The 13,123-nt window shown below is 46.5% G+C and overlaps 1 protein-coding gene across 5 annotated transcripts in view; it reads right to left on the minus strand.

The window, feature by feature from the left end:
* Nucleotides 1-2,779: 2,779 nt before the first annotated feature.
* Nucleotides 2,780-13,123, minus strand: part of Afap1l1 (actin filament associated protein 1 like 1) — a 56,790-nt gene continuing 46,446 nt past the window's right edge. For 2 of the 5 annotated variants that reach the window (XM_038331836.1, XM_038331832.1), the window contains exons 15-19: nt 12,749-12,860; nt 9,687-9,863; nt 6,816-7,009; nt 4,779-4,907; nt 2,780-4,023 (exon numbers count right to left, since the gene is read on the minus strand). In XM_038331836.1, the coding sequence (XP_038187764.1) occupies nt 4,000-4,023; nt 4,779-4,907; nt 6,816-7,009; nt 9,687-9,863; nt 12,749-12,860 (636 nt within the window). In that variant the 3' untranslated portion in view covers nt 2,780-3,999. The remainder of the gene's footprint in view (nt 4,024-4,778; nt 4,908-6,815; nt 7,010-9,686; nt 9,864-12,748; nt 12,861-13,123) is intronic. The other 3 variants (XM_038331835.1, XM_038331833.1, XM_038331834.1) reach the window with 3 other exon arrangements.

Consider the following 13,123-nt stretch of genomic DNA (forward strand, 5'->3'; position numbering starts at 1 on the left):
GAGGTAGAGAAGAGGAACTGTTGGAACAGCCCCGGCAAGAGAGGACGGAATGTTTTTACTATGGTTGTTGACAGAGGGTCTTATATGAAGCCCTGAGCTCGTTCTTCACCGTCTTCAGAGGTGGGTTTGCAGGGCCGGCCATCTCACCCCCCCTCCCCCATCGCTGTAGTCAGTGTAGTTACAGAGAAACCTAACTAGCTGGTATAAGTCTGTGCTTACTTCCTATTTTCTTAGTATTTTGTCTTGCTTTTTTTTTCCTGCAATGTAGAGTTTGAGTTTTGTGGTGTGATCACTGGTTTTATTCTTGATCAATAAATACTTGTTAAATGAATTAATGAAGTTGGATCATGTCAGTGAAGATGTGGGTAAATTTTATTTTTTCTATATGTGTAGGTATGTATATGGGTACACACATGAATACATGTAGTCCGAGGACCATTTGCAGTAGTCTTTGTCTTCCAATTTGTGGGTCCTGGGAATTGAATTCAGGTCATCAGGCTTGGTGGTAACCCCCCTTTACCTGCTGAGCCATTTCGCCAGCCCAAGATGTAGATACATTTCAGGGCTTTGCTGGGTGTAGTGGTGCACAACTTTAATCCCAGTACTTGCAAGGCAGCAGCAGGCAAATCTCTGTCAGTTTAAGGGCTGCCAGACCTACACATCAAATAGGCCAGTCAGAGATACATGAGAAACCCTCACCATCCCCAGACAGGGTTTCTCTGTGTAGCCCTGGCTGTCCTGAAACTAGCTCTGTAGACCAGGCTGACCTCAAACTCGGAGATCCACCTGAGTTCTGGGATTAATGTGACCCTGGATGAAGGGATGTCTGAGTGTGAAGATGAACTTGTGATTGCGGTTTCAAGCTTAATTACTGAGTAGACCTTAAGGTCAAATGATAAAAAATTTTAAAAAGGAATGGGACATATTCCTTCAACACTCTGAATCCTCACCAAAATATAGCCTACTTCTGCTCTAGCAACTTAGATCAGACTTTGTTTTTGCCAGTTCATGGGTTCCATGAGGACAGTCTTCTGTATCTTTGATCTCAGATGTGACAGCCAACGACATGTGGTGCTCTATGAGAATGCAGTTTAGGTGGAGAGGTTATGAACCCTTCAGATAAGAAACTTGAGACTCTGAACAGTGTAAGGTTCTCTCCAGTGAGGATGAGGGACATGAAGAATCTAACACTTCAGTGTTGGAAAGGCTGGGACATTAAGTTCCTCTCAGAACTGTGGTCTGAGAAGGCATTTTAACAACCAAGTACAAGAGCTGGTGTCTGCTTTAGCGGTTTGCTCACAGTTCTTTTAGCTACACAACTAAGACCACAGGTACACATGGAGACACGTATGTATCCATTGACTCATGTACATACGTTTGTGTGCATATGTGCATTTTTAAGACAGTGTTTTTAAGTCCTGATTGACCTAAAACTTGCTATGTAAACCAGGCTACCTTGAATTTGGCTTTTACTCATATATTTATTAGGTGCAACTGTGCTTCTGAATGGAGAGCCACAGAAGAGGCAAAAGATTTGGAGTTAAGAAATAAAGGTTCTAGAATCACATGAAACTGCAAAGAAAATTATTTTGACTGATCTCACAGAATCTTAGTGTAAAGTACAGGCATAATGCTTAAAAAGGCAATAAATATCAGAGCTGGCTACACTATCTTAAAAATATTTTTACATTTAGTGTGTGTGTGTATGTGTGTGTTTATGAGTGCCAGTGTTTGTGTGGAGGTCAGAGGGCAGCTTCTCGGAGTTGGTTCCATCCTTTCATCATAGGGGTTTTGAGGTCAAACTCAGGTCCCAGGCTTGGCTCCCTTTTACCCCCTGAGTTATCTTGCTGGATTCTGGCTACATTATTTAAAAGTTAAGAATAAAATGCAGAACCTCTTGTTGAAAAACTACTAAGGAGAAACATTTTCAAGAAGGCAGCAGTTGAATGTGAAGGTGAGCACTAGGTGTGTCCTGGGCATGGGCCTCAGGTGACACAGGCTGTTGGTGCCTGACAGGTGACGTGTCCTCATGTGTGTTAATGATTAACGACGCAGGGCCCTTCCTTCTTTGATCTCTGCATCTTGAAAAAAGCATTTAACCTTAAAATAGCTGCCTAAGAAAGAGTGTGACAGATTCTTAAGACACAGTGGTGGGCACCATTGTAGAATATCCATCTTAACATGAGCACTGGCAAATGTGGGCTGTTAGTCACTGAAGACACAGAAGTGCAGTTTGGAATGAAAACCCTCCCTTTGGATTGGATGCCTGTTGGTAGCTGTTACTGTCTGATAAATCATTTTTTTCTTTAACAGAAAGAACGAAGGTTTTTGAGTCAGACCTTTCTCAATTAGCTGATACTAAAATCTACTCTGACTTGAGGTATTTCCAACCTTAAACAATATAGAAGATGCTTCTCATGAACTATCTCATTAGCTACCCACCAGGATTCTTGGGAAGAGAGTACAATCACAGCCTGTTCTCATGAGAGCCGGGCCGGAGGTTGGGGGGGGGGGGTTGAATGACTTTCTTGAGGTTATCCTTCAGTTGGTAGCTGTCTGCCCTATCTGGATCCAGGACCATGACCACAATGTGCCTATCCTACCAGTGAGGTGATTGATTTTCCTGCTCTGGTCTCAAGCTACTGCAAAGGCTGATAAGGTTTCAATGAGGCTGAAGTATGTAAACCTTAGGTGGGTAACACACCAAGACTAGCCAACTGGTTATTCTGAGACACACATCTTCCCTCTAACCCCCAAGTGCCAGCTATCTTCCGACCTCTGAGAGTTGAGCATTTTCATCTTTATTGGAGATGAATATGTTAAAAATCGACCTAAACGCCCAGTGTTGAGACAGTCATGAATGGCATAGAAAAGACGTTGCTAGGACTTGAGGTCCTATACAAATATCAAGTGTTGGGGAAAGGCTTAGCACCCTCGTGGTGAGCAGAAGTGAGCCATCATCCCGTTGGCTTTCCTCAATAGTTTCACGTCACAGCAGATACAGAGCAGACTTGTGGGCCTCCTGGTACAAGATAAAGACTTCATTAGGCTGAAGACTTAGTCTTCCAACCATAGCCCCAGGGGCCTTAGTGTCACATTAAATAGGTAAGGACTTGACTGACAGCGAATGACTCCATCCTCCAAAGAATGCAACAGTATGTGGGCATTTGAACTCCATACTTCTCCCACTGTGAGTTTACAATGGGCCAGCTGTTCAACTTTCTTTACTCTCTGAATACTCATGATTTTAAAATGTTCAAACATGGAAGGTTTTAGTGGCTATACTTTGCCTGGCTATAAAACAGATGAAGAATGACTGAAATATTTTTTCTTCTGGTTTTTCGAGACAGGGTTTCCCTGTGTAACAGCCCTAGCTGTCCTGGGACTCACTCAGTAGACCAGGCTGACCTCGAACTTACAGAGATCTGCCTGCCTCTGCTTACCAAGTGCTGAGAATAAAGGTGTGTGGCACCACCACCGAGTGACTGTGGAATTTTTAGGTTCTTAATAGCTTTTGTTCACTGTTGTGCACGCAGGGATATATCGACTTTACAGTCCATTACCCCTGCTCAGAGGTCGTCTGTAAGGCCCAATAGGAATGCAGTCTGCTTAAGTGTTTTCAGGTGATGGGGCGTCTTCTTCATCATGACATTACCAGTGCTTCAGTGCTGTCTTCCTTTGCCTTAAGGACAGGGACGGATGCTGAGAAAGGATGGGATGGCTTATTCACATGTGTTTTCATTGCTTCAGAAGGCAGAGAGACCTAACAAAGCCTTTACAACCGCGAATGAACGAGTCTATCTCCCGCCACTCCCACGTCCACCCTCTGTAAAGCCAGAAGGATGCTTTCCACTTCTCCCTTCCCACAGTCCCTAAAATCATGCAGACGACCAAGCTGATCTGGGTGCTTCGGGTCTTTTTCTGATGTCTTTGTGAAGAAAGCATTTCCTCATTAGATGGACAAGCTGATACTCCTTCAGGATGGACTTCTCACCCTTCCTAGGTCTTCTTCATCTCCCATTCCTAAAGCACAGAAAGATGGGGAAAAGTCAGTTGTTGAGGTTCTAGTGGGATCGTAGGTTGGAACACTTACTGTATTCAGTATGAATGGCTCCACTGGCGAGGCCAGAGACCACGGGGCTCTGCTCCTCAGTGTCTGTGACCTTTAGTCCCTTTCTCCATTCCCAGCAGAGTAGTCAGAATAGCCTTCTGTTGTGTGGCAGTGGTGACAAGGTCTCACTATGTAGACCGTATTCTGTGTATTCTGAAATCCAGAAAACCCTGAAACAGGCATATTTTCTAGGTGTTTTGGCACAAGCTCATTTGGTGGCAAAGCCCAATGTGGCCCAATATAAGGCGTTTTCTGTTCTTTGCTCTACGTGTTACTCATATGCTTGAGAAATGTGTTGTGGTGTTTCAATACATACTTTTCTAAAGCCCCAAGTGTTCTTAACAGCTGTCCCCAAGAATTACACAAAGAGGTTAAGGACCAGTGTCATATAGTGAACCCCGAGCCTCTCTGTCCTTGTGTTGCTTTCTTGCTTAGCCGTGGGCCAGGTATTACCCATGATCTTGTCTCCTCACTACCTAGAAATGCTAGATGGCAGCTTGTCAGAACCATGTTAATGCAGGGCAAGGAGTCTTCTGGCTTTACTGCATGGCTGCACCCTCAGTTCCCCACCTTTCTCTCTAGGTGGCATCCTGGATTTTATGATGCATCCTGTATAAAAAGATCCAGACCTGTGAGTTGCCATTAGCTGAGCTCTTTCTGGGTTTACCTTGGCCTTCTGTAGCACTCTTCCTTGGTTGGAGGTGACAATGGATGGACTTCTCTTCCTCAGCTCAGAAACACAGTTGACAGGGAGAGACTGCTCTGCGGCATTGCTTTGGGGTTTATTTGTAGTTTCCTGTTCATGGCAAACCAAACCAAACCAGTGAGTAGGTGAGATACAGTGCCGTCTACCTGCACCCAACCTGCGCTTAGAAAGAAAAGTGAACTTTAAATGAGAAAGCACCAGGCAAGCATGCCAGCATGGAACAGGGCAGGGGGCGGAAGATGCTGGGGGCTGGGAGTAAAGACAGTGGCAGGCAAAGTCACAGAGATCTCCCTATGCACCAGGCAGGCATTGTATGGGTGGGCTTTTCCAGGAGCCTGTGAAGTAGGTACTTTTTATTAACTGCCCCATTTTTACAGATGAAATCAGGAAGGTCAAGTTTCTGTGGAGGGTGACACGGTTGCTTAGTATGAGAGCTGGGATTCAAATCCCATAGCTACCCTGTTTCTTTTGGGTGCCGCTGCTAGGGATTAAACGCAGAGCTTCATGTATATGCGCCTAACTTCTCCCTGGTGTTGTCTTAATGTCTACTCTATCTTCACCTGTTAAATCTTCCCTATAACTGCTCAATATTCATTTCTTTCTTTTTTTTTTTTTTGGTTTTTCGAGACAGGGTTTCTCTGCAGCTTTAGAGCCTGTCCTGGAGCTAGCTCTTGTAGACCAGGCTGGTCTCGAACTCACAGAGATCCGCCTGCCTCTGCCTCCTGAGTGCTGGGATTAAAGGTGTGTGCCACCACTGCCCGGCTTTATTCATTTCTTTAAGTGTGTGTGTGCTGTCTACTTTTATGTAAACTTGACACAAGGTTCTGAGAGGAGGAAGCCTCAATTGAGAAGATGCCTCCTGCCTCCGTAAGATCGGGCTGCAGCCAAACATGTAGGTCATTTTCTTGGTTAGTAATTGATGGGGGGTGGGGGAGACCCATCCCATTGTGGGTGGTGCCATCCCTGCGGCTCATGATCCTGTGTTCTAGAAGAAAGCAAGCTAAGCAAGCCAGTAATCAGCACCCCCACCTCCATGGCCTCTGCATCAGCTCCTGCCTCCAGGTTCCTGCCCTGTTTGAGTCCCTGTCCTGACTTCCTTCTATGATGAATAGTGCTGTAGAAGTGTAGAAGTGTGAGCCAAATAAACCCTTTCCTCCCCAACCTGCTTTTTGGTCATGATGTTTCCTCACAGCAGTAGTGACCCTAACTCAGGCAGTGTGAAATCTTAACAGCTAACCCTGCAAGGCATTTAGAAAAGACTTATGTTTTTCTACCTCCAGAGGGTAATTAAAAGGATCAAAGGTGGCGTGGAAAAGGCACCGAGGGCGCTGCTGAGAAGCAGTAGCTGCTAAGAAGAATGGGTTCCAGCTGCTTCCCCAGCCCTCTGTGAATCGGCTTCTCCATCCGTAAAAATGAAGCTAAGGATGCCCCCAAAGAGAGGAAGTGTGGGTGGCTTCAGATCATGGGGTGTGGTCTGCTCATAGGGAGTAGCTGGGGGCACAGCTCATACTTATCAGACGAGCCAGTTTCGTTGTCTGAGCGCAGGGAGGGCATCGAATCACCCAGCAAACACTTGATTTAGCCCTATCATCCAGACTCCGTAAGAGGCAGGGCTATGATACACACAGTCTAACTCCCGTGGGGTGTGTTTGGTGCTGGGGATCTAACCTAATGCCTCATCTATGCCAGACATGCGCTCATCCCTCAAGCCTTAATGAAAACACAGAATACTTGGGGCAGAAGACAGACATTATACAAACAAGCACACCCATATGCATATATTTTCCTCTAGTGGTCCAGTATTAAGCAGATGAAGAATGTATATGACCACTGGCAATTTATAACAATGCTTCCTAATAGGGTAGTCCTGCCCTTCTTGGGACATGTGGAATTTTCTGGAAACGCTTCTGTCTGTCCTAACTGGGAATGAAAACGAACAGTGGAGTGGCAGAGAGGGGCTCGGAAGTGGCCGCCCCCTGGGGGAGGCATTAGACTCACCTGGCTCTTGTTCTTGTTGCTCACAGACAGGCCCAGGGCGGGGCCCCCTGCCAGGGACTGTTGCAAGCTCTCCTTCACAGCCACCAGCTTCAGCTCCAGGTCGATCCTCTGCTCCTCCTTGGCACGACACTGAGCTTCTAGAGCGGCCACAGCCTCCTCCATGGCCTTCACCTTCGCTCCTGAGCCCAGAGAAACTGATGAGAAAGTCTGTGAGGCCTCAGGCGCTGCTGTCTCTCCTGGAGGACATTTCTAGCAGTACGGGTGTAGGTAAAAAATGGATTCTGAGGTGGGTTACCAGCCACACTCTGTGGTGTGGTCTTTAGCGGCCTAGCCTCCATCTTTAGGAAACAGTACCCTAATAGTTCACTGCAAAACCATAGTTGCCCACTCATTCCCTACAATTTGAGTAGGTGGGTCCCATGTAACTCAGGGGCCTGGCCCATGATCGCCTCTCATCTTCCGCTCACAGTGATGGGTTTAGACTTTAGGGTTGGCTCGAATGGAGTGAAGGCTGAGATTTTGGTGGTGGTCACTGGGAAGAGGCTCCCCTTTGCTGGGGTGTTCGGAGTTCTGGGTGAAGGTTTGTACTGTGCAGCCTCTCTGTCGCCACAAAGGGGAAGAGAATGAGGTCACTTGTTTCTCTACACCTCACTACAGTCTGATCTCTCAGTTTGTGTTTTCGTGTGTGATGTTGTGAACTGGAGTCATAGTTCAGAGCTTTCCACAGACCAGGTTTTCCGGGAGGACCTTGCGCTTACATAGTTTCAACTGATAAATCTTCATTAATGCTTCAGTCATGCTAAGAAGCTCCATTTGTATGTGGAGAAGTAGGGATTGAACCTAAGTGCTTGCCCACTCGGAAGGGCTCTGCCACAGAGCTACACCTACAGCCCTCTATTAAAAAAAAATGTTTAAAAAATCTTAAGGGGGCTGGAGAGATGGCTCAGGGGTTAAGAGCACTGGCTGCTCTTCCAGAGGTCCTGAGTTCAATTTCCAGCAACCACATGGTGGCTCACAACCATCTACAGTGGTGTCCTCTTCTGGCCTGCAGGCCTGTACGCAGGTAGAACACTGTATACACAACAAATAAAAATTTTCAAAAAAAATCTTAAAACACTCAAAAAAAAAAACGGGGTCTCATGTGGCCCAGACTTGCCTCAGACTGTACAATGGAAAATGCCTGCCTCCGAAGTCCTGGGATTATGGTGTGTGCTGCCACGCCTGGTTTATATGGTACCGGAAATTGAATCTAGGACTTGGTGAATGCCAGGTAGGCATTCTACCAATGAGCCACAGCTCTAGCTCAGTCCAGAATCTTCTCCATCCTTTAACTTCCACTAGAAAGCTTTATAGTCATGCTAGATGCATTCATTCATTGCTTTAGTAGTGGTTTATTGAAGTCTTACTACATATCAAGCATTGTCCTAGACCCTTGGGATGGATCAGCGAAGAAAACAGGCAAGGGTCTTTGCTTGTGTAATCCTATATGTATATGTGTATGACAAATATAAGCAAAAGTAATGAATATACTAAATTTTGCATACTGCAAATCGATAGAGATAAAAACATTGGCTGGGATAGTCAGTCTGTTCCAAATCATGGCTCTTACCGCTGGAAAGTTCCTGTCCTTTGTTTGTTTATGGGGGATTGAGTCCAGGGACTTACACATGCTAGCAAGTGTACGTGCTCCAACACTGAGTTATATCCCTAGTCCCATACATTTCCCTTATACTGAAATCAAACTGCTTCCCCTTGCCATCCTCCTGTGTGTTTATTCTCTTGCCTGGTCAATTTTTTTTTTTTTTTGATACAGGGTCTCACTATATAACCTTGGCTGTCCTAGAACTTGGTATGTAGATCAAGCTGGCCTCCAACTCATGGAGATCCATTTGCCTGCTGGAACCAGAGGTATGTTCTACCACTCAAGGTTCCAAATGTTTATTTTCTGGTTTACCAGAAGTCCTTATCTTAGGCCTGTAGTGATCTACGGATGGGCTCTAGGGTTGGGCCACTGAATTTGTCTGTACCATTCTGATGAAGTGTTTTGTTCTTAGGCAAGGGCCCATAGGTTCAACGCTCTAAAAGAGCCATGTGTGTTCTGTAAGATAGGACTCCCTATTCCCCGGAACCTGTGGGAGACAGCCAGGCAGAAGTGTGGTGAACTACCACTGGGTAAACGATGCAAAGAAACACGTGGAAAATTGTTGGGGCGGCTGACCAATCCCTTGTCTGAGGGGCGTGGCCGCTCCAGGGGCTAAAGATACCTTTAAAAGAACCGGGTTTGGGATAGCCCCCCCCCCCCTTGCTTCTTCCGCTTGGTTCTTTGCTTCGCTGGAACCTCGGCTTTGTAAGTGTATCCCACTTTCTCCTTTTATTAAAACTGATTTATTCTAAAAAGGCTATTTTGGTTATTTCCAATCCCATCCCCGCCGCATCAGAAAATGGGGTCAGAGAAGCCCAGAACAGGCAGGGCCTGGTGAGGTCGCTGGATTTCAGAAGAGGGTCCTGGAAAAGATCAGTGTTCATCAAACCTAGCCCTGGGCCACTGTCTTACATCTGAGTGAATAAATGCAGCACCCAAACAGTCTGACTACCAAGATGCTGAGGCATGCTTCTGCTCTCCTTGCCGCTGTAGTCAGGCTGTCAATTACTACAGGGAGGTCCACAGTACTGGGGGGCTTCTCATTCTCTATCTGGAAGCACTCACTAAACTCCCAGCACTGTCTTGAGTCAGGATGAATGATAATGAGGAGAAGGGGTGAAGCCCACCTCTCCTGAGTGGAAAACTAGGAGATCTGTGTTAAGAGGCCTCCCCTTATAATGCCAGGAGAAGTCTCAGGCTGAGCCACCCCTGTGTACTCAGGGCCACACCTTGGCAGGTACCTGGGTTGTTCCGGATGGCTTCTTTCAGTTCCTTCTTCTCCTGTCGCAAAGCCATCAGTTCTGTCCGAATCATCTCCTTCTCCTTTTCCAGCCTCTCTTTTTCTACCAGGTACCTGCGGGCATCCTCCTCAGCCCGGTTCTTGCCATACTTGTATTGATTGGCACCTACAGAGATACAGGACAGCAAGAGGTCCGCGGGTCTGACCTCTAGGGAGGCACACATGTGGCGTTAGCTTGCCTCTCACCTCGACTTCATCTGTACCATATGGACGGTTAGGTCCACTCATTTAAGCATATCTAGTGTGACTCCCCTGAGGAATAAGAAAGAACAGGGGAGCAGCACAGCACAGGGGCTTGGAACCAGGAAGACCTGGGTTTGCATTCTTTCTTGGCTGGGTGTGTGATGTCACACCAAAATGATTGGCGCGCTTTTGTGCCTTTCCCCAAAACCTCAGTGTCCAAATAAAAAGCACAAATAAAGACACTGATAACATTTAGCTTCCAGGAGGCAGTGAGGTTTAAAGGAGATAATCAAGAAAAAGTACTTAATATAGTACCCAGCAAATGATTAGTGCTTAGTAAATGTTAGGAAATAATGATAGTAGTATCATATCCTAGAGCAAAATTTGTGATGTCTAACCCGTTTTGCTTTGTGGAAAGTGTGCTCTGAATGAGTCAAGTCTCAGGTATTTGTGACAGAGGAAGACGCCTACATATAACTCAGATCAGACCCAGGCCAGTGTCAGGCCCCGCTCGTTGTACTGCTGGGGAAGGGTGGGAAGAGAGAAAGCCCCAGGAGTGTGCGAAGGTCCAGCACCACAGTGGACAGGACCATGCTGTTCACGCAGTGCGTGCTCTGCTCAGCCACCTGCCGAATTCCCACTTAACCTTCCTCTACTTTATTATCCATTGTGTAACTTACTTGGCTCTGCTCATCATTCATTTTACTGTCGAGGAAGCCAGGCACAGAAAGGTTAGGTCCCACTGTTGGTGACATTAGAGACAAGCTGGACACGTGTCTGTCTTACTCTAGGTGATGAGGTCATGAGCACAGAATCTGTACACGTGACATCAGTGGCCTCAGAAGAGAGCAAGATAGCCATCTATGCAAAAGGGAGGATGGCCCAGATGCCACGCCTGCTGACTTGGACTCTGGCTTCCAAAGCTAGAAGAAACAAGTTGTTGTTTTTGAAAGGTCATCTAGCTTAGGATGTTTTGTTACAGCGGACTGAGGAGCAGGGCAGCTTTTCTCCTGTGTGCCCAGGACGTCACTGGACTACACCATGTGGCTTCGAGCCCCTCCAGGAGCCCTGTGACTTCAGTGATGGTTCAGAGCCCCTGGAAAGGGGATGGAGAGGCCAGTGATCCTCAGCCACAGCAGCCCCATGATCATAGTTCTTATAATCTGAGCCCTTGTGAAAGATTTGATTTAAAAACAAACAAAACAAACAGGTCTAGGTTTTATACTTTTTGTTGATGTTGATATTTTGTGATTTCTTTAATCTTATATAGTGACTTCAATTTTCTACTTTGCTTATACATTGATTTGTATTTTTTTTTGTGTTTTTCCCAAGACAAGGTCTCATTATGTAGCTCTGGTTGTCTTGGAACTCACTATGTAGGCCATGTTGACCTCAAATTCACAGTGATCTGCCTGCTTCTGCCTCCTGAGTGCTGGGATTCAAGGTGTGGGTCTCACCGTGCAGCCCTAGTCTTTTTATTCATGCAGACAAGGCTGGCCTGGAGCTTGCAGGGATTGTCCTGTCTTTGTCTCCTGAGTGCCGGGACTGCAGCATGTCAATTACATGAAGAACGGTTTTCCATTTTAAACAGGTTTTTTTTCAAAGCCCTGTATTTCCAGCGCCTAAGCAAGAAGCTTATCAAGAACACTATGCATCCCTTCCTCGGGGGGCCAGATAGGAGAAAGGACTTCTTTAAAGTTACATCGCAGTGTCTCAGCCAAGTGAGAATGGAAGACTGGTTTCTCCAGTCTGAGGAGCTATGATTTATATATACTAATGAAATGAAACCAGGGGACAGAAAAAATTTTTGCTTTGTTTTTTAAAAGAAGTCTTCAAAAAGTAAAGACTAGAATGTCCAGGTGCATGGGAAAGAAACCTTAAGAAAGAGTATGTTTTCCTCTAGGAAGCTGGCTTGCTCTAGGATGGCCTCAGTGTGTCTCTTGTGTGCTCTGGAGAGCACAGATGGGGACACAGAAGTGAGCTGTAAATCTTGTGACACACCTGCTCTCAGGGACTTAGGAGGGACTGATTATCTGCTTACTACCCTAGATCAGAGACCACACACTTTGATCTTCTAGAAAAGATGAGTGTTCTTTCTCTCCCCCCTCTCCTACACACACACACACACACACACACACACACACACACACACCCGTATATGCTTATATACCTTTAAACACTCAACTATTATACAGATAATATTCATGCAATATAAAAACATTTAAATTAGCATCTATTTATTAAGAATTCACAGGCTGGGTGGTGGTGGTGGTGACACATACCTTTAATCCCAGCACTTGGGAGGTAGAGGCAGGTGGATCTCTAAGTCGAGACCAACCTGGTCTACAGAGTGAGTTCCAGAACAGTCAGAGCTACACAGGGAAAACTCTATCTCAAAAGTAAAAAAGAATCCACACGAAGCTCAATTTTTGGCCTTTTGAGTACTCAGGAAATGCTGAGTGGGGTCTCCTGGGTAAGCCAAGCAGAGTTTACCTCTGGAGTTAGGACCCAAGCACTCCAGCCTCGCCGCAAACCTCCCTCTGCTATTCACTTGCTCTCTGGCCGTACCATTATGGTCACTTTCTTTTTGTGTCTCTTGCTATGCTGAGGACCGGGACCTTACGTCTTCCCATACCTGGCAAGTGCTCCCACACTGCCCAGCCCCCACTCCTTTCCTTAGGGTAGAGTATTTACTGATGGCCTGCTTTTACTCATTTTTCTCCCTTAGCCCTGGAGAAATCTGGTACTGAGGCCCCGGCAGTGTTCTCCTCTCCCTCCCTCGAGTAGGAGAAAGACCACAGAACTCACTGGAGGCATGGCGCTTGACTTTGACCTGTGGGTCCACACGATGGGACTTCTCACTGCAGGAGGAGGCATGGCGCTTCACCTGAGCCCCGGTGGGGCGCTGGGGCTCCTCATCCTGGGCAAGGGGGACAGAGGTAGAAGGTTAAGTGCAGGCACCCTTCAACCCGTTCAGACAGGGAGCTTTTGGCCAGCTCCTTTGAGATCTGGGCCTTACAGATATAGAGGCTGGTGCAGCTCTCTACAGTACAGTAAATGACACCTTACTAGCAGTATCGTTTGAACCTCATACCTTTCTGTGCAAGGTAAAAGGCAACCTTAAGTTGGCGTACTTACTGAGAGGACAAATAAGAGGGCTCAGGGAACTGCGGGTGGCTGCCT

This window comes from Arvicola amphibius, chromosome 5 (assembly GCF_903992535.2).
Source record: "Arvicola amphibius chromosome 5, mArvAmp1.2, whole genome shotgun sequence".
Classification (NCBI taxonomy): domain Eukaryota; kingdom Metazoa; phylum Chordata; class Mammalia; order Rodentia; family Cricetidae; genus Arvicola; species Arvicola amphibius.